This window comes from Dryobates pubescens, chromosome 21 (assembly GCF_014839835.1).
Source record: "Dryobates pubescens isolate bDryPub1 chromosome 21, bDryPub1.pri, whole genome shotgun sequence".
Lineage (NCBI taxonomy): Eukaryota > Metazoa > Chordata > Aves > Piciformes > Picidae > Dryobates > Dryobates pubescens.
Window position 1 is genome coordinate 11,291,769 of NC_071632.1, and position 19,740 is coordinate 11,311,508.

Below are 19,740 nucleotides of genomic sequence, written 5' to 3' on the forward strand. Positions count from 1 at the left end.
TGCATATGCTGGCCCCAATCTCCTGGGCCCCCCAGCAGCTCACCAAAGGAGCTGAGCATAGCGTATGGTGAGGGGCCTGAAGAGCAAACAGGGCAGGGGAGGAAGGGGCATCTGAAGGGAAGTGTGTGTTTCCTAAGGGTTGGCTGGTTGTTTTCAGGCTTCTTTGATACCAGAATCTGTAATTAATTTATTAATTGTTGAATCAATTACATTCATGGAAATTATCTGAATGAACCGGCAGTTTCTGTCCATATCTTACTGGAATTTTTACTGAAATTCTCTTCTCAGTCAGAGCTGAGGTGTCTTATTTCTCCTCCTCTCTTTGGAAGCCCAGGACAGAAGGGCATTGTTGTATTCAGGCTGCACACAGAAGGTGCTTTGCCAGTTGTGTTAGATGCACTGGACCCTGGAATTAAAAAAGTGACACCAAGAAGGCTTTTATCCAATTCCTTTCACCATAATACCTGCAAAGGAGCAATGCAGGTGGTCTGGTGATAAGGGCAGCCAGATGGGAGGTAAGTTCCTGGTTTCACCCAGGGCAGCTTGTCTGTTTAGAATATATGATTCCAAAGAATCCCAGGTAATTGTTCAGAGTTCTGGCACCAGGACCCGGAACTAACAGATGTTTATTCATGCTGAAAGTCTGCTTGTCCTTGCTTTGGGAGGACACAGTGACTGTGAAATTGCCATCCACTGAGTACTGGCAGAATGAGAGGCTGCTGTTCCTCTGCTTGATAACGAGACTGGTATTAGCTGTGAATATGGTAACCTTAAATGTTATGTAGGAGGTGACACCAACAAGACAGAGGCAGCTGTGTTGTGCAAAAAGCTGTTGCTGCCTTAGATGTTGTCTCCAAGATGTCAATACATGTGAGGCATGATCTGACCCCATTTCAGTGTGAGGCTTTTCAGGAATTTCTATGTTGGTTTGGGTTTTTAAAAATTGTTATTATTTTTAGGAAGAATGAAGTTGCATAAGTATTTTACCTGTCTGGTTGATAAGCTGTTTCTACTGTACATTACAGTGATGAACCGAATTTCAGCTTACCTGTATAGGATGCCTGAAAGGCAAGATGAGCTGCTAGATTTTATACTTTAGCTCTGGGAATACTTCTTTGCAAACTGACATAAAGAAAAATTCCTATTTCCACTCTGATTTCAGAATCACAAGATTTTCTATGAGGACCACTCTACATTACACCTTTAAACCCCTGGCGTGCTATGAATACAATGTAACGTGAAGCTACTGAAGAACCTAACTGACTTCGGAACTTGGAGTTTCTTTTAAAAGATCCATAGAATTTCACATTCCTTAATATAGAGAAATAATGTCACAGCTCTCTTTTCATGTGAGCTATAAAAAGTTTGACCCTTTAATCTGTGTTTTATCAATAAAGAGTATGTTATCTTTACGGCCTTCTTTTTATTAGACAAACGTTGCTAAACTTCCTTGTAAAATGGTCAGTGAGCTCTCAAAGATCTTCATGAGCTCTAGGTGCATGTTATTTATGGAGAACAGCTGCAGACTAAAACTACAGTGTCCCTGTCTTGCTCTTGCTTTGATCAGCCAATGTCTGTTTGGGCTTTCTTTGTATTAAAAAAAACCCCACTTTTAAACATTAGCTTATTATTTTGAATATTTGTGTTTCACAGTATGCTGATCTGAGCACAAGCTAAACTTTGCTTCAGCAGAGCTCAGATACGTAGCAATGATATCACAGGGGGGGAATGTAAAATGCTTATTTTGTTATCCATGTAAGGCATGGCCTTTTATAACTCTCCCCCTTTCATTTACAGGAAGGTAATTTTACATCTCTAGATGGAATGTTTCTAACAGCCACACAACCGATGTTAATCATTGGCCTTTTGCACCAGTGTTTGTGTGCCAACAGGATGTTAGAGAAGTTATCTCCTCCTCGGGTCAATCTATGCTCTCTTTCTGTTTATTATGGGTGTGCATATCAGACTATTATTTTCTGTTACTGATGCACACATGGAAGTTTGTGTGTCTCTCTCTGTGCCTATGTCTATATATTTTTATCAGCTTGTAGATGAAAACTTTTTTTGAGGAGCCAGAACATTTAGAGCAATGTCAGTACCTGGGTAACTTTCTTTGCATACAAGGTACCAGAAACATAGAAACTTTCTTTACATACAATGTACCAAAAATGTGGACAGATTTCAAATGGAGCTTCGGCTCAGAAAGACCTTCAAGTGATTTCCAAATCACGGGAACTTGGACTTGAAAGTCCTTCTGACTGGAAGCTCCATTTGAAATGTGTATACATTTAGCTTGTATCTGGGGCTAGACTGTAGCAGTTCTTCTGTCACCAAACAACCCCTCCTCAGCCTAGAAAGGGGATCAGGAAAAGGAGAGGAAACCCATGGGTCAAAATGAAAACAGATTTAATGAAAGAACAAAACTAATATTTCTGCCAGTGCAAATATAAGATACTCAAAAAAGAACAAAACTAATATTTCTGCTAGTGCAAATATAAGATATTCAAAGTTATACTCAGCCCAGTGACTGTACAACAGCCACAATAAACAGGAAAGCAGCCTGTGGTAGCAGAATGAAGAGTGAGCACTTCCAGAAATAGAAGGAATAGGCAGCAGAAGCCAGCAAACTTCCCCCTCTATAATAAGCATGATATTTATGGGATGGGATGCACCTGGTACCTCAGATTAGCTGCCCTGGCTTTCACCCCTCTGAAGCTTCTGGCTGACTCAAAACTGCTAATGGCCTACAGACCATGGCTGGCCTATGATTCAATCACAGGGAAACCAGGACACACTTAACCTCTGGAGCATTGCCTAGATTAAGGAAGATCCCTAGACACTATTTGATGTCAAACTCAAGGTCTTCCTGCATCTTTTGTGCCCACTGCTCCTTTTTAGCCTCAATTAATATGTATATGTTTTCTCTTGGAAATACTGTGGTACATCTCTATCTCCTGTCACAACTTCCTATAGCAACTGGCTGATGGCTACAATGTTTCAGTATCTACACACTGTAGTTGATGTGTTTGGCACAAGCTTAGTGTTTGCAGCTCGGCTTACTACGTCAGTAGATAGAACGTCCTCAACAAGTACAAAGCCACTTCAGAAATGTGTTTGATCTTTTTATCTGCCTTTCCTTCTGTATTTTCTGCCTCCCACCTCCTGAAATTCTTCTGCTAATTAAGCAGCAACAGATACTTACCTGCTTCAAACCAGGGCTTTCTACATGATGTTCTATGTGTTTTCTCTTAAAGAGAGGAAGTACATTTTTAAGCTATACTTCAGTAACAAGTTTGGTTTATGTGTGGGTGCTCTGTGGTACACTGAGAATGGAGAGGTTTTGTATCATTTGTGTTTGTAAAGTAGATGTCTCACAGGAGCACTCAAATGTAAAACAGTTAATGTTTTAAAATAAGCTGAAGTTCCTTTTGTAAGGTGAAGTTCCTGTTCCACTCTTTACCTAACATGCAGTGAGGTGTTAGAAGCCCCATCCCTGGAATTTTTTAAGGCCAGGCTGGATGGGGCTTTGAGCAAACTGATCTGCTGTGAGGTGCTCTGCCCATGGCAGCAGGGTTAGAACTAGATGATCCTTGAGGTCCCTTCCAACTCTGATAATTCTATGAAAACAGTTAATATTTTAAAATAAGCTGATGTTCATTTTGTAAGGTGAACTTCCTGTTCCACTCTTTACCTAACATGCAGTGATAGTGAGAAACAGAACTAACTAACATTAAGAAGCAGTTGTAAATCTCCTGTCATCACCTACTATAGAAAGTTATGTGGACAAGTAAATACCAGGTGTCTGGTGATTTATAACCTGTCTGAAGGATAAGTCCCAGAGATACCAAGGCCAGGAACTTCAGCAGAGCCCCTCCAGTTTAAAACCTTAGCCCTTGTGCAGATTTGGCCTGAAACAGATAACCATGAGGAAGGAATCTATGGACCCTGAGAGTCTTCCCCAGCTAGTGGTTTGGCTGCCAGGGCCTCAGGCACACAGTGTGATGGCACAGCTGAGGGGAACCCCATTCTTCTAGATGAGGCTTCAGAGGGGCTGTATGATGGCTGTGGGCAGGCACTCCCCCAGACTGTGGAAACAGTTTGTGCCTGGCCATGGCTCCTTATCTGGGTCCAGACCCCACCTGTGGCCTGATCTTGGCCCATCCTCAGGGCCATGCTTGCTGTCCAGGGCTGGGGCTGCCCTCTTCCCTAGCTGGGGCAGTGGGACAGTGCCAGCTGCCTGAAGGAAAGGCTGTTGCCTTGTCACTTTGCTGGAGAGAATAAACTTGACAAAGGCCTTTAATCCTCCTGTGGTGGCCAGCCGACACTCAACACCCATGCAAAGGAAGTTCCATTTCCTGTCAGCTCAATTCTTGAACATTTATTCTCGTTCTCATACTGAAGTTTTCTGGACTTGGCCATGTCACTGTGGTTTGCCCCTCCTGTGAGAAAGAAGCAGCTCTTGCCTCTGGAGAAGCATTAGCAGAGTTTGTGATGTACTGAGGACTGAAAGAAAATGAAAAGCCATAGGCTAATAATATGGTCACAGTACTGTGGCTGGCTGCACTGCCTCTGGCTGAGATGAAGGTAACTTTCCTTGTAGTAGCCCACATCATGCTGTGCTTTGCATTTGTGGCTAGAATGGTGTTGATAACTCACCAATGTTTTGGCTGTTGCTGAGCAATGCTCACACAGCTGCCTCTTCAGCCCTTCCTCCAGAGGCCAGTAGGATAGGAGTAGGCAAGAGGTTGAAAGGGGACATAAGTGGGACGGCTGACCCAAAATGACTGAAGGCATGTTCCATACCATATGGCATCATGATTAGCACTAAATGCTAAGAGAAAGGTGATGGTGTGTGTGTAGTTAGTTATTACATGTCTTCTGGAGCAACTGTTATGTGTACTGAAGCTCTGCATCCTGGGAAGTAGCTGGGCATTGCCTCCTGATAAGAATTAGAGACTAAATCTTTAGTTTTCCTTCATTTCTGCACACAGCCTTTGCTTCATTAAATTGCCTTTATCTTGCCTTACAAAGTTTTTTCCATCTTATTTTCTGTCTCCCATGTCCTTTGTAGAAGGGGAATAATACAGTGGCTCGATGGGCACCTGGCATCCAGCCAAGGTCAATTCACCACAACAGACTAGTTTCTTCACAGTATCACAGTATCACCAAGGTTGGAAGAGACCTCGAGGATCATCAAGTCCAACCTGTCACCAGAGACCTCATGACTAGACCATGGCACCAAGTGCCACGTCCAATCTCTTGAACACCTCCAGGGATGGTGACTCCACCACCTCCCTGGGCAGCACATTCCAACGACGAACGACTTGCTCAGTGAAGAACTTTCTCCTCACCTCGAGTCTAAACCTCCCCTGGCGCAGCTTGAGACTGTGTTCCCTTGTTCTGGTGCTGGTTGCCTGGGGGAAGAGACCAACCCCTTCCTGGCTACAACCACCTTTCAGGTGGTTGCACTCTATAGCCTTTGATGAGAGAAGGATTACATCCTTACATTTGTGGCTTCCTGTATTTCAGGCCAAGGTAGGAGAAAGCTTTCTTTTGATGAATGGGTAACATTCAATAGTGCGAAAGCAGAGGTGAGACAAACTTGTTTGGATTACTTTTAAGAATGAGTTTGAGATCAGCATTAGGTTTGTTTGATTTTTATTTTTTTTTTCCCCTTAGGGAGCATCAGAGGACATTAACCATTTTATGGAGTCAGCTGCTGTCTAGTGTTTGCATAATGTGATCATAAACAGGATACTACCTGTCTTCATTATCCTAACTTTGCAAGGATTGATTGACAATACACATGGATGACAGTCCTGCTTTCTCTTTTCTCAGAGACATGAGACTTTTCTGACGGCTTTCTGTAAGATCCCGTTCCTTTTGGAATAATCTTCCACTAGATAAAATGCTGTGAAATGCCATTTCACTTGACATTTTAGATTTACAAAAGCAACAAGAAGTTTTCCCCATACCTTTTTTCACTGAAATTATTAATCATGTCTGTAAGGAGTTACTTTATGTTTCTCTAAGTATTGTCCTATCAAATCCAGCCTTCACCATAAACAGGTTCATGTACTGTTCCACAGCAGAGCAGTTCTACTGCTCAGGGGCAGTGTGCCGTGGATGAAACCAGGCCAGTGATGGCTCTTTCAGGAGATGCTATAAGGAACAAGTGTCTGCCAAGTACCACGTTTTGAGGGTGGATCCTCACTTTGGAATGCAGAAATGGCCCTGGACAAAGTTACTGTCAGTACTATTTTCAGAATGAAATCATATCTTTGAATTTGTTGCACTTCTTCCTCCTTTCACTATCTGAACAATTATCTGCTGTTTTCAGTACTGATTTACAGAGTTGAACTCCAGTCTCCTGCCCTCCTAGGAAATGGTCTGACGTGAGTTCTGTGGAACAGGGAGGCAACTCACCCACCTGAATGGGACTCTTGTTTGGTTGTTGGTTGGTTTCTTGTTCTTTTCTTCCTCCTTTCACTATCTGAACATTGTCTGCTGTTCTCAGAATTTCATACTTTATGGAGATGGAGTATTTCTACAAACTATATAGGCAACATGTTTCTTGCCATTCTGAGCATTTATTCCTGTGCTAACAGTGCATCAAGAGATGCAGGCACCTTTTCATGTCACTCCAGGCTCTCCTGGCATTTGTCTTTATTAATTGTGGGTGACCCTTTCTGTTGTATTTTACTGATGAGTCACGTGTGAATGCTTGAAGTCTGGTTGCTTGGATCCATGCATATGTTTATGTGTAGATAAACTTCTTTGAAAAGCCAAAATGTTTGCAGAAATGTCAGTGCCTGGGTAACCTGCTTTACATACAATATACCAGAAACTTGTAAAGAATTTCTGTCATCTTGGGAGTGTATTCCCTAGAATCCTGACATGTCACACAGAGGCTGCATGTCCTTGAGATCTCTTTGATTTCTAACTAGTGATAGTCATATTAGATATCACTTCCCAAGAATGAAACCAAGTTCATCCTGATACCACTTGTGTCTTCTCCTGCTACCTTCATCTTTCTTCACCCTTTACTTTTCTTCACTAGTCACCTACTGGACTGTTTTTTAGGGAAACCACTCCAGTTAGTAATCTTCTCAGACTACTTATTGTAAGCCACAAATGTAATCCTGATCTCCTTCTTTCCAATTCTTGGATAGGAATTGCCCTCTTTCCTTCCCAGGCCATTCCTCAAGTATAAATTGCTTCCATCTGGAGTGGGAGTGCAGTGACCACTTGAATTGGTCAAGTAACCAACCTTCTGCTACTCTTCACTGCTTTTGTTGACCTTCAAAACTGTGAAAGGTGTTTAGACACCTCCAGTGTAAGTAGATGTTTTTACTATCACTGCGTGGGCAGTTCTAGGGCAATGCCTCAATTTATCTGTGCTACATTTAGTATTTAAATCTACAGCAGACTCCTCCCTTACAATGTGCTTGCCTGCCATTTCCATAAAGTCTGCTTAGGAAAATAATGTCTATAAAGGACTGTTCAGAGAGTAAAGCAAAAGTTAAACTGTCCAGATTCTTCTGGCTTCTTTTAAGATTAGAGGATCATAAACCCAAGGTTTTAGGAAGAGCCAAACTGCCAGGAGCTGTTTCAAATCCCTTTGACAATTTATGTGTCAATATGAATAGGATGAGGTAAAAAAATTCAATAAACAGAAGACCAATAAACCAACCCACTCTTCCTTAATAAGGAGGACTGAATATTGATGTGGAACAGAGCCTCAGCAACATGATAACTGTCTGTGAATGGGATCTTTGTGATTTTGAAGGCTCAAAGGCCTTTTGAAGGCTCAGTGTCTTTGACTCTTATAGTGTATTTAATTTATGTTCCTTTAGGTCATGCAGCAAATTATGCATGTGACAGAGATTAAATTATGGAACCAAATCACAGATTCTCTAATCTAATCTAATCTAATCTTTGTCACCTCTGTATTGTCCTGTATAACATTAAAACCTACCAATAAATTATGACTTGTACTAGGTTATTTTTCTATGAGGTATGTTGTCTAGAAATGCCATTTCACTTGACACTTTGAAACTTTTATACAAGTTTACAAAGATATCATGAATTGTTTGAACTTTGCACAATGTTTATATTTCTGTTATAATAAGGGAAAATAATCAACTAACTTTTCAGGAAGCTGTTTTATTTTATGTTGAGTGCACCATAAAGCCTGTAATTATGGTCATGGGCGATGGTAAGTTTATGATGTTTTGCAGTTTAAAGCCAGCTGTGTCAACACTGACTGTAACAAATATTTTAGAAGGGAATGCCCATAGAATATGTAAACCAAAATATGTTATAACTTTATTTTAACTTCAAAGAGAAACTTTTTAACATGGGGCAGACCCAGGGCATCCAGACAGTACAAATGTGATTTCTCAGACCTTTTTGAATGCGTCAGAGAGAGTCCTTGTCCTCAGTACAGCCCCTGCTGCACCTATAAGCATGCAACAATGGCCCCCTCCTTGGAAGTGTTCAAAGCCAGGTGGAACAGGGATTTGAGCAACCTGGTCTAGTGGAAGGTAGTCATGCCAAGGCAGTGGGGCTGGAACTAGTGTCGTCCAAGCCAAACCACTATACAATTCTATTTCATGGTGACGATATATCCAATTTATTGTTTTGATAACCATAAAAAGTTAGATAAGACAGAGATTTTTACTCTTGTCCTGGTTTAAAAACTGATTTTATCAAGAATTTACTGCTTCAGGGAAGTAGTTTTGAACTTTAGCCAGGGTCACAAATACTGTGACTCACTGGCTCTTTTCCTATGGAAGGCGTTAACATCTTCACCACACTGCAGTGTGCGTATTCGAATATGAAACCTCTCAGAATCCTATATAAGTGACTCCCAAAGACCCAGCCTGTCAGTACACCCTACCGGGATAAGGTAAGACTTACACAGCTCACTGGATAACTCTAGAGATGCCAAAGATACATTTTATGTTGTAATCAGGAAGTGCTTATTTTTCTAGGGTATGCTGTTACAGTGCTAGCATAGGAGTAATGCTTTAAAGTGCCTTTGTAATAAGACTATCTGTGTTGGGCATTGCAGCTTTAGGTTTGCAATGATATTAACCTATGAAACACAGAGACTAGACATTTTGAAGGACTAAAAGAAAACAATTTTAATAGCATTTTAGAGTTTGAATTGTTGGTAAAATAGAATTTACTCTTAGAAAGCTTCTGTTCTCCTTGGTTTTGCTAGGTGGCCTTTTAGCTTTTTCTGTCTTAGCTAAAGGAACTGAGAAGTCAGTTTTTCAACGTGTGAATGTGAGCAGTTGCTTTTAATTTCACATTTCAAAGCAAAGCTCCCAGTAATGGTAGCTATGAATGATGTGTAGGGCTGTGAAACAGACTCATCTCTGCTTTGCTGCCATCAGTCAACAACTGATAAGGGCTCTTTGGCCTTTTGGTACTGTGGTACCACTGAGAGGAGAATCTGTCACCACTGCCAAGAGTCCCCCCCAATCCCTTTCCACATGAATCTTTTCCTCTTTGTGGGTTGAATCAAGTCTGGGAGGACTGAAGGGTGCTGAGATGGGCATCCTGATGAGTTTCAATTAATCCAATTGAACAGATTTTTCTCTCACAAGTTGCCTTCCCAGCATTAAGCGGGGTAAATCAGCTAAAATCAGCTTTAAATTCTTCTGTTTCATTGAAAAAGTTTGTGGAGTCACTTCACAGCAAATTACTCTCCCTGTGAAACTGCAAATGGGCAGAAAGGGCAGTTACTGGCATGGCTGTAGTGGCACTCCATGCAGACTCTGCATTGTCAGGAGGACAGAAGTCTTGTAGCTTTTGGTGGCTTTGAGCACGGCTGGTGGGGCTTAATCTGGGAGGACAGAGCAAGCTGATTTAGACTAAAGCTAGGCAGCCTTGGAGTCCAGCAAAGCTGAACTCTGAATACAGTTTTCCTTTCCAGGCACATTTCCAGGGTCTGGAAGAAGCACCTCTTGTTCCTTCAGCTACTTGATTGCCTGTTGCCTGTTTGTGTGGTCTGATTTTAGCTGGTAATTTGCAGAGTGAGTCTGGGAGATCTGCCTTGTGAACAGATACAGATGGTAGAGTTGAAAACGAGCCTTGGTCAGTGCACAGGTCACTGCTGCCAGCAGAGGTGAAGCAGGACTGATCTAGGGAGAGGCTCAAGAGCTGCTGGCAGGAGTGGCAGAGTGGCAGTAAAAAGGAAATATTTGTGAATGAAGAGTTTGGGGAGTTAGCCGGGGATTTCCTTGTAAAAGTAGGGGAACTAGAAAAATACTGCACAGCTCTGGTCACCTGTGGGGAATGCCTTTGCTTATCATGGCCAAAAATTGATCATTAAGATTAATCAAGCTTGGAACAAGGCTTTGTGTTTGTGGGAAGGTCAGGTTTTAAACTAATATTTATTTAATGACAAATGCATAATTGTTTGACCTAGCTAACACTTGTATCTCTGTTTTGTAGCTCAAAAGATGGAGATTGAGGCTGGAGATGAAATTGCTATTGTTGGAATAGCATGCAACTTTCCGGGAGGTGAGTATTGGGTAAAAACAAAGCAGGCTGCTGCGTGAACACTGAAAATCACAGCCACTCATTATGGTCTGAAAACTAGTATCTGGAGATGACCTTTTGCTGTCCCTGAGCAGTGGTGCTGTACAGATCCAGAAAGACCTTATCACACCGATGTGGTCATAAAGGACAAAGATGGCTGTGTGTGGTAGATGCAATGAGATGATAGGGAAATGGTGAGAGCAGAGATTTATGGATTTTGTGTGATTTAACACAAGCAGTGAGGGGATATACTTTCATTTTCCTCTCACCAAAGAATGTCCTTTTATCTTGTGCTTCTACTTGAGCAACATAGATTTATTAGTGTGTATGAGTTTCTGAGTCTTCCTGGTGCAGGGAAGGAGCAGATAATTTAATCTACTTTTAAACCTTTGCACAACAGGAGATGGCATTGACAATTTCTGGAAAGTCCTGGAGGAAGGCAGAAACTGCACAGTTGAAATCCCCACTGAGAGATTTGATACCAAGGACTGGTATGATCCAGATGAAAACAAGCCAGGGAAGATATGCACAACGCGAGCAGCTCTGCTGGATGAGTGAGTCTGTTCCACTGCTGTGCCACTGGGTTTTGTTTTGTGCTTAGTCTGATGTGTTCAGCTGTGGCCTGAATGCCAGTTGCTGCTCTGGTTTTCATAATATTGCAGAATATGTGCACTTTGAGTCCTGAAGTGGATGCATATTGTCCATACATTGTAGCATGTTCTGGTCTGTGCCTTTTAGGTTCAATACATTTGACAACCACCTGTTTGGCATTAATAACACAGAAGCCGAACGCATGGATCCGCAACAGAAGTTACTGATAGAATGCACGTACAAAGCGCTGGAGGATGCAGGAGTCCCTGTAGAAGCTGTCAGTGGCACCAAAACAGGTGTTTTTGTGGGTAAGATGAAAATGTTATGGTGAAGAAAGCCTGTGTGAATGTTCTAAAGATTGGAGCACTCCTGTGTAAACTTCACCTGCCTAACTAGCACTGGAGGTGTAGGGCTGCTGTACTGTGCCACTACTTGTAATTTTTGGGTCTCAGTAAGGATTACAGAGCTGCTCTAGAAGTTCATGATACAATTCACATACATATTTTTGGTGCTTTTCTTAGAGTCTGCAGACACTGAAGTCGAAGCAAGAAGCAATTCAAACAGCCTACCCAAGTGAAGCCCACACTTTCTTTCCCCCAGTATAATATTGGTTAAGATCTTGTGGGGGTTAAGATAGTTTTAAATCAGCAGGGTGGTAGTAAATTGGCTTCCGTGTGGCTGGTACCCAGCCACCAGCAGTGGCTCCTCAGGGCTCAGTTCTAGGCCCTGTTGTGCTAAATATTTTCACCAATGACCTGGATGCAAGAGTTGGTTGATTCCTGAAGTCACCATTAATATGTTTGCTGATGATACTAAATGGGGAGGTGCTGTTGGCTCTCTCAAGGGACAAGAGGCCTAGACAGACTGGAGCATTGAGCACAGCTCAGTGGCAGAGATTTTAACAAGAACAAATGGCAGGTTCTGCACCTGGAACAGAGTGACACTGACCACAAGGATAAATTGGGAGAGGAGTGTCTGGAGAACAGCCCTGCAGAAAGAGCTCTGGTGCATTAAGTGCTGGGTCATGAAGAGATCATAGTCAGTGATTATCTTAGCACTGGGACAGCCTCACCTTGAGTGAGTATTGTGTGCAGTTCTGGGCCCTGAAGTGTAAAAAGGAGGTGTCCAGAGGAGAGCAATAAGGCTGGTGGAAGGTCTGCAAGGCATGTCCTGTGAGGACCATCTAAGCACTGCTAAGAGTAGCTGAGTACAGCTAAGGACAGCCAGGTCTGTCCAGAACCTAAGGCCCAGGGGTGACCTTGTTGCTCTCTGCAGCTTCCTGAAGAGAGGGAGCGGAGAGGGAGGTGCTGACCTCTTGTCCCTGGTGTCCTGTGACTGGAGGTGTAGAAATTGATGAAAGCTGCATCAGGGGAGCTTCAGACGTGACATCAGGAAGCATTTAATTTACTGAGGGTGTGGTAAAACACTGGAAGAGGCTCCCTAGAGAGGAGATTGATCCTCCATTCATGCCAACATGTAAGAGGCATTTGGGCAATGCCCTTAATTAGATGGTCAGACTTGAATTGGTCTGGTGGTTGGACTAAATGATTGTTGAAGGTCACTTCCAGCTGAACTGCTCCAACTGTTCTCCACCCCTTTTGTTCACTGGGGTTAAACTGACACATGTTGGTTATTTTTGCAGGTCTTATGAATCGAGACTATGAAATTGTAACAAGCAGAGCAGTGAGTGAAATCAATCATTATGATGGTACCGGAGCAGCAATGAGCATTGCTGCTAACAGAGTCTCCTTCACGTTTAACCTGACTGGGCCATCGCTGGTGATCGACACTGCATGTTCATCTTTTCTTTTTGCTCTGCACTACGCCTTGCGAGCCATTAAGTCAGGTAATAGGGCCGAAGAGGTGCTGGACAAGGGGAAAGACAACTGTTTGTGTCTCTCACCCTGCAGTTCTCAACCTGAGCACGCTTCTGTTTCACTCCAGGAGACTGTGAGGCCGCAATCTGTGGTGGAGTGAACTGCATAATAGATCCCCGCACCTTTGTATCTCTCAGTAAAGCAAAAATGATCTCTCCAGAAGGCATAAGCAAACCGTTCTCCAAAAAGGCAGATGGGTATGGAAGGGGAGAAGGCTGCGGTGTTGTTTTCCTCAAACCTCTGAAAAAGGTAAGAGAGCTTGAGGAGCAGCCTAAAATAAGCCCGATGGCTTACCTGAGTTTCGTATCTTCAGCTCTAAACATTGCTCTTCCAGAAGAGATTTTATAAATCAAGCTTAGGATGAATGAGGCACATATTAAGCATGAAGCATTGAGGCACTTCCCCTACCATGGGGCAAGGATCACACATTTACAATTAGTTTCTGTCTGTTCTTGGGTTTGTTGTTTTGTTTTCTGGCATCTGGAGAAAGCCTGTGAAGAGTAAAGATAATTGTACCTTTTCATGAAACAGGCAAAGGAAGACTACAGCAAAATCTGGGGTGTGATAAACATCAGTGCTGTAAATCAGAACGGCAGGTCCACGACTCCAATCACAAGACCTTCTCAAGTGGAGCAGGAGAAGCTGCTGCGCAGCATTTACGAAAGCCGCGTGGATCCCTCGGTGCTGCAGTACATTGAAGCCCACGGTACAGGAACCGCTGCTGGAGATCCTACTGAAGCTGAAAGCCTAGGCAATGTCATCTGTAAGAAGAGATCTTCACAGGTTTCCCTTCTGAGAATTGGTTCTGTGAAAGGCAATATTGGCCACACGGAATCAGCTGCTGGAGCAGCAGGGTTAATCAAAGTGCTCCTGATGATGCATCACGAGAAGATCGTTCCATCCTTGCATTACTCAAAGGAGATGAGCAGCATCGACACAGAGAAGTTAAACCTTACCATTCCCACTGCTGTAGAGCCCTGGGAAGAATCCAGTGAGTATGGAAGAGTAGCTGGCATCAACTGCTTTGGATTTGGAGGAACCAACGCTCACATTGTGGTGAGGCAGGTCAAGCAGCTAGAGCCCCTGCCAGCCTTTAGGAGGCCCCTCGAATTAGTTCTGCTGTCAGCAGCATCAAGCAAGTCCCTTCAGATGACAATGGCCGACATGGCTGAGCAGCTGAGCACCAGAAACTCCATCACTCTCCCCAGCCTGGCCTATACATCTGCCTGCAGAAGAAGCCACGCCAGCCACAGGTACCGAAGAGCTTTTCTCACAAATTCTCTGCAGCACTTGCAGCAAGAGGTTGTGTCGGCAGCAAGCGCTGAGCTCCCCATGTTGAAGGGGGAGCCACAGCTGGTGTTTGTCTTCTGCGGCAACGGAGTGACGCTGCCAGAGTTCAGCGAGACCCTGCTGAGCTCAGAGCCTCTGTTCAGAGACAAGTGCAAGGAAATAGAAGCTCTTTTCCAGAAACAGGCTGCCATCAGCCTGCTGCCAGCAGGAGGTCACAGTCCGCAGGATTTGCTGAACCCAGCGCTTGCCCAGCCCCTGCTTTTCACCCTGCAGGTGGCCTTAGCTTCCCTTCTGAAGTACTGGGGCGTTAAGCCAGTGGCTGCCATCGGCCACTCGGTAGGGGAAGTAGCTGCTGCACACTTTGCTGGGTACCTTTCCCTGGCAGATGCAGTCAAAGTGATTTACCATCGGAGCCGGCTGCAGGCAAAGACGACTGGGGGCAGAATGCTGGTGGTCGGCAACATCCCTGTCGAAGAGATCGCGGAACGCCTGCATCGCTACTCGGGAAAGGTCTGCATTGCAGCTTTCAACAGCCCCCTTTCCTGCACCTTGTCTGGGAATGCAGATGCCATGGATGCTGTCCAGAGAGATTTAGCTCAAGCTTTCAGCCAGAGAAAGATCTTTCTTCATGTTTTAAATGTCCCAGCTGCGTACCACAGCCCCAGCATGGACACCATACTTGAGGAGCTGGAAGCGAGCCTCCAGCCTTTAGAAAAACAGAAGGGGGAGATTGAAGTGATTTCAACGCTGACAGGGCTGGCTGCTTCTGAAACTGACTTTGCTCTGGGCAAGTTCTGGGCCCAGCATACTCGTGAGCCTGTTGCTTTCACCCAGGCCATCAAAACTGCAGCTAAAGACAGGGAGAATGTGGTGTTTGTGGAAATAAGTCCTCACCGAGTACTGCAGCGAAGCATCAAGGAAACTCTGGGGAAAGACACAAAGGTTTTCTCATCCTTGCAGTCTGGTACAGAGGATCAGACACTCTTCACCCTGGTAGGAAACCTCTTTGAACTGGGGTACAATCCCAACTGGCAGCACTTCTATGATGGCTATCAAAGTGTTCCTGTGGCCATTCCACGGTATCAGTTTGACCGCAAAAAACTCATGGCCTGTCTGGACATCCACCAACAAACCAACCAAAGAGGTGTCAGCTCCAGCCACCCTTTGATTTATGGCATGGGCAGTAACAAGATGGAGTTTGGCTGCCTGGTGTCCCAGGACACAACGTCATACTTATATGAGCACAAGAACAACGGTGTGGCTTTAGTCCCTGGTGCTTTTTACGTGGAGCTTGGTCTAGCCTCTGTGTTGAGCAGCTCAAGTCCCAGAGTGCCTCTGAGTAGTTGCCAGATGAGCATCAGTTTTTCTGCGCCGTGTGTTCTGACACAGAGTTCCCAAGTCTTGACTATCAAGCTGAATCCACAAAAGGCAGTGACAGCCTTTGAGATCCTCTCTTCCTCCAATGCAGTTTATGCTTCAGGCCAAGTTGCCAAGGGTCCTGAAGCTGCGGTGGAAGAAAGCGCCATCTCCTTCCAAGACGTCTATCAAAGATGCAGGTCAGTGATTAGCGGAGAGGAGATTTACGAATCGCTGTCTCAGGTTGGCTTTCAGTACGGCTCCATATTCAGGCAGCTGAGTGATGTGCATTATTGCCAGGAACTGAAGGAAGCTATAACGAGCATCAAGGTGAACAGGGAGACCCTCAAGGAGATGTACAACTACTGCATCCATCCAGTGCTGCTGGACTGCTTTCTGCAGATGACTGCTGTCTTGACCTCAAGGACATTGCAGTCCAAAGCAGGCTTTCCTTCAGGGATAGGCAGCCTGGTGGTGCTGCGACCGCTGGAGGAAGAGATGATGATATACATGAGAACGAGCAAATCCTTTGGGAACAGCCTAGAGGTCTGTGGATGCTTCATGGACAAGCGTGGCTCCATTTTGGCTGAACTGAAGCGCGTGGCCATCACATTCATGAAGCAAACCTCTTCCAGAGACAATGAGTTCATGTTTGAAAACAAGTGGAAAGAAATCTCTCTTTCACAGACAGTTGGACATCTTGGGGCTTTGCCCAGAGTGCTGGTGTTTGCTGACAAGTTTGGGATAGCTGAGCAGTTGAAAAAGTACTTGCATCCCAATTCAAGGTATGTCCTGTATGAAGACTGGGAAGCCCACCTGGAAGGCAACGCACAGAATAAAATGAGATCGGAGGTTGAGGATTATGAAGAAATTCTGTTCCTGTGGGGAATTCAAAAGTTAAATGAGAATTTCCCAAGCCAAGTGGTAGCTGAAATGGCAAAGTGTTGTGAAGCCTATCGCCAGGTCATTGTGGCACTAAGAGAGAAAGCGTCCAGCTGCGCAGTGCGAGTGATCACCTACAGAACAACAGAAAGATATGTAGACCACCTGAACTGTGGGTTTGCCATGTATGGCATGACCAGAACTTGTGCTGTTGAAGTTCCAGAAATTGCCTTTCAGATGATTGACCTCAGCTCTACCAGTTCCCTGGACATCTCAGTGCTAGCAGACGTTCTTGTCAAATACAAAGTTGCAGACTACCCAGAAGTTTGCATCAGCCACGGAAGAATTTATGTGGCAGAAATCAGACGCACACCTTTTGTCGATGCAGACTGCAACCAACCCATCAAATCTCCCCAGAAGTCAGAAACGTTCACTTTGTACACTTCTGATCCCTACACAGCCAAAGACTTGTCTGCTGAATTACACCCCAGCACTGCCACTCCTCTTGACAGACAGAGTGTGGAAATCCAAGTGGATAAAATATGTCTCCACTCAGAAGATTATTTTCCCATCAGTGTTTCTAGTCGAAACTTTGGCAACACACTGTACTGGAATTCACAAGCAGTAGACAAACATGGGCTGCTAGTGCTTGATTTCAGTGGCACAGTAACAGCAACAGGCAGCGATGTGAAGAAGGTTAAAGTTGGAGATCAAGTGGTTTTATGCTATCCTGCTGCTGCCTCATCCAGAGTTCGGGTTCCAGGGACAGTTTGTTTCAATGTAAAGAAATTCCCATGCTTTCAGAGTGTCCCTTGTATGTCATACTTTATCATTGCATGGGAGATCTTCCATCAGAGGTTACCCAAGGGGAAACATGGCAAAACACTGGGTATTATTTCTACAGAGACATCCTCAGTTTTGTGCCAGGTTCTTTCTGCGGCAGCAGAAGAGATGGGTTGGAGAGCAGTACTTGCAGAGCCCACTGCTGGTAAGTTCCATGACATAAATTTATGCAATGCCCTTGTTGTTCTGCCACCAGCAAAGAGGCTGTCTCAGGAGGATCTGTCTCGCATGCACTTGCTTAAGGATGTGGTGATAGTGTGTGGGAATCCACAGTCTGATTGTATTCAGAATGTCAGTGAAATTGATCATGAAAATGTCACCTTCCATATCCTTACACTTAGCAGCATTTTCCAGAAAGCATCTCTAAAGGACCTGCAAAAGACTGTGCATGCATGGATCAGTTCTCTGAAAAGGAAACTGTTTGGACATCTGTCAGGTTTTGTTTTTCAGCAGACTGAGAACTTTGAAAGGGTGAACTCTGTGATGTCCTATTTTACCTGCAAATCTGTCCCACTTGCCGTACTGAGAAGGCAGAAGGACATCACTGTGTCTTCAGATATACCAATCTATGAGCCCCCAAAGAAGCTGTTCAAGCGGAGTGCTATTTATGTAGTAGTTGGAGGCCTTACTGGGCTTGGCTTTGAGACAGTGAAATTCATAGCTGAGCATGGAGGAGGGTGCATTGCAATACTCTCCAGGAGAATGCCAAGCAATGAGAAGCAAGAAGAGCTGATTGCTTTGCAGCAGCACTATAAAGGGAGCAAAGTGATATTTGTGCAGTGTGATGTTACTTCAACCAGTGATGTTGAGAAAGCTTTCCAGTCCATTGTGAACATCTTTGCAGGGAGCCCAATTAAAGGTGTGTTTCAAAGTGCTGTAGCTTTACATGATGGCCGTCTTGAGGTTTTGACCTTGGCTGACTTTCAGGAAGTGCTGAACCCCAAAGTAGCAGGGACTCTAAATCTTCATTTGGCTACGAGAGGCCAGCAGCTTGACTACTTTGTGTGCTACTCCTCTGTTACTTCCTTTCTCGGCAACTCCACCCAGACAAACTATGCAGCTGCAAACTCTTTCTTGGATGTCTTCTGCCTCTACAGGAGGAACTGTGGGCTTTCAGGCCAATCCATTAACTGGGGTGCTTTGAACCTCGGTATACTACTCAATCAAAGCCATATCCAGAACATCCTGGAATCCAAGGGCATAGACATTCTGCAAGTGCATGAAATCCACGAGTATCTCAGGAAGACCTTGCTTGTGAATAACCCTCAGCAAGCTGTTGTCAAATTAAACTTCCAAGCTTTATTTCATCATGTTTTCTCTCGGATTGCTTCAGTCAAAAGTCGCTTCATGTCGATTCTGTTAGAAGAATTCAGTGACAAGATTGAAACACGTGAGGAAACCCAAGCCCAGGATACTGCCTTAATCAAACCTGAAGACTACATCACCTTAGTGGTGAGTGACATCACAGGATCAAATGCAGATGACCTAACCATGAACACAACACTTTTGTCTTTGGGCATTGACTCCATGTTAGCTATGACAATTCAGAACCGTGTCTTTCAGGAGAGGAAGGTGGACATACCTCTTCTGAAACTGCTGGATCCTCACACAACTCTGTCAAGTTTAGTAGTAGTTTTAGAAGAGAAAAGCAATGGAAATGGAGTAGTTGAGAAAAAGTCTGTTGCAGTTGAAAGTGCAAAAAATGAGAGTCGTCTGTAGGAGTCTTCTTCGTAGAGGAACTGTGTAACTCTGATGATACCTGGACCCTTTGTGGTATCTCAGAACCTGCCACTGCAGACAGTAGAACATCCTCTAGTGCTTAATGTACTTTTCTGCACTGTCCCAGAAAAAAGCTCTTATGCTTGATGGATCCATTTCAGTTATTTGTTTGTCTTGTTACTTTCAATATTTTGTACCTTCATTTTCCTACATTTTTATCTGGACATAGGTTGATTGCTCCATCCATGCACGTTTCCATTTGGCAGACTTGTGTCGTCAGGGTACATTGCATTTTTTAAACCATATTGAAATTGTTATTAATATGGTCTGTTTGCAGCTCTAAATGATGAATGTGCATGTAAAGAAATCAGCAGAGGATTATCACCCATGTATGCAGTCATTCTTTGTGACTTTATATAATACTTGAAATTCATTAAAAAATTCCAGTCTAATCTACCTCTTCAAACACAGTTACTCTTCTATTTATTCCCTCACCTCAGACCAAATAATTTTTGACTAGTCTGTGGTAGTAACAGTACTTTGTATTATGCAGAAGAGCTTATAAATACCTTTGATATATCAGAAATTAGCACTTTAGATAGGATGTGCTAGTATACTGTAAGATAAA

General features: G+C 43.9%; 1 protein-coding gene across 1 annotated transcript; it reads left to right on the top strand.

Annotated features, from left to right (window-relative positions):
* The first annotated feature begins 8,208 nt into the window (after positions 1-8,208).
* Positions 8,209-19,112, top strand: LOC104298531 (uncharacterized). Its single transcript, XM_054171171.1, has 7 exons — positions 8,209-8,218; positions 10,468-10,536; positions 10,955-11,108; positions 11,293-11,453; positions 12,788-12,991; positions 13,090-13,271; positions 13,554-19,112. The coding sequence occupies exons 1-7, from the start codon at positions 8,209-8,211 to the stop codon at positions 19,110-19,112; spliced, it is 6,339 nt and encodes a 2,112-aa protein (XP_054027146.1).
* The last annotated feature ends 628 nt before the right edge of the window (positions 19,113-19,740 follow it).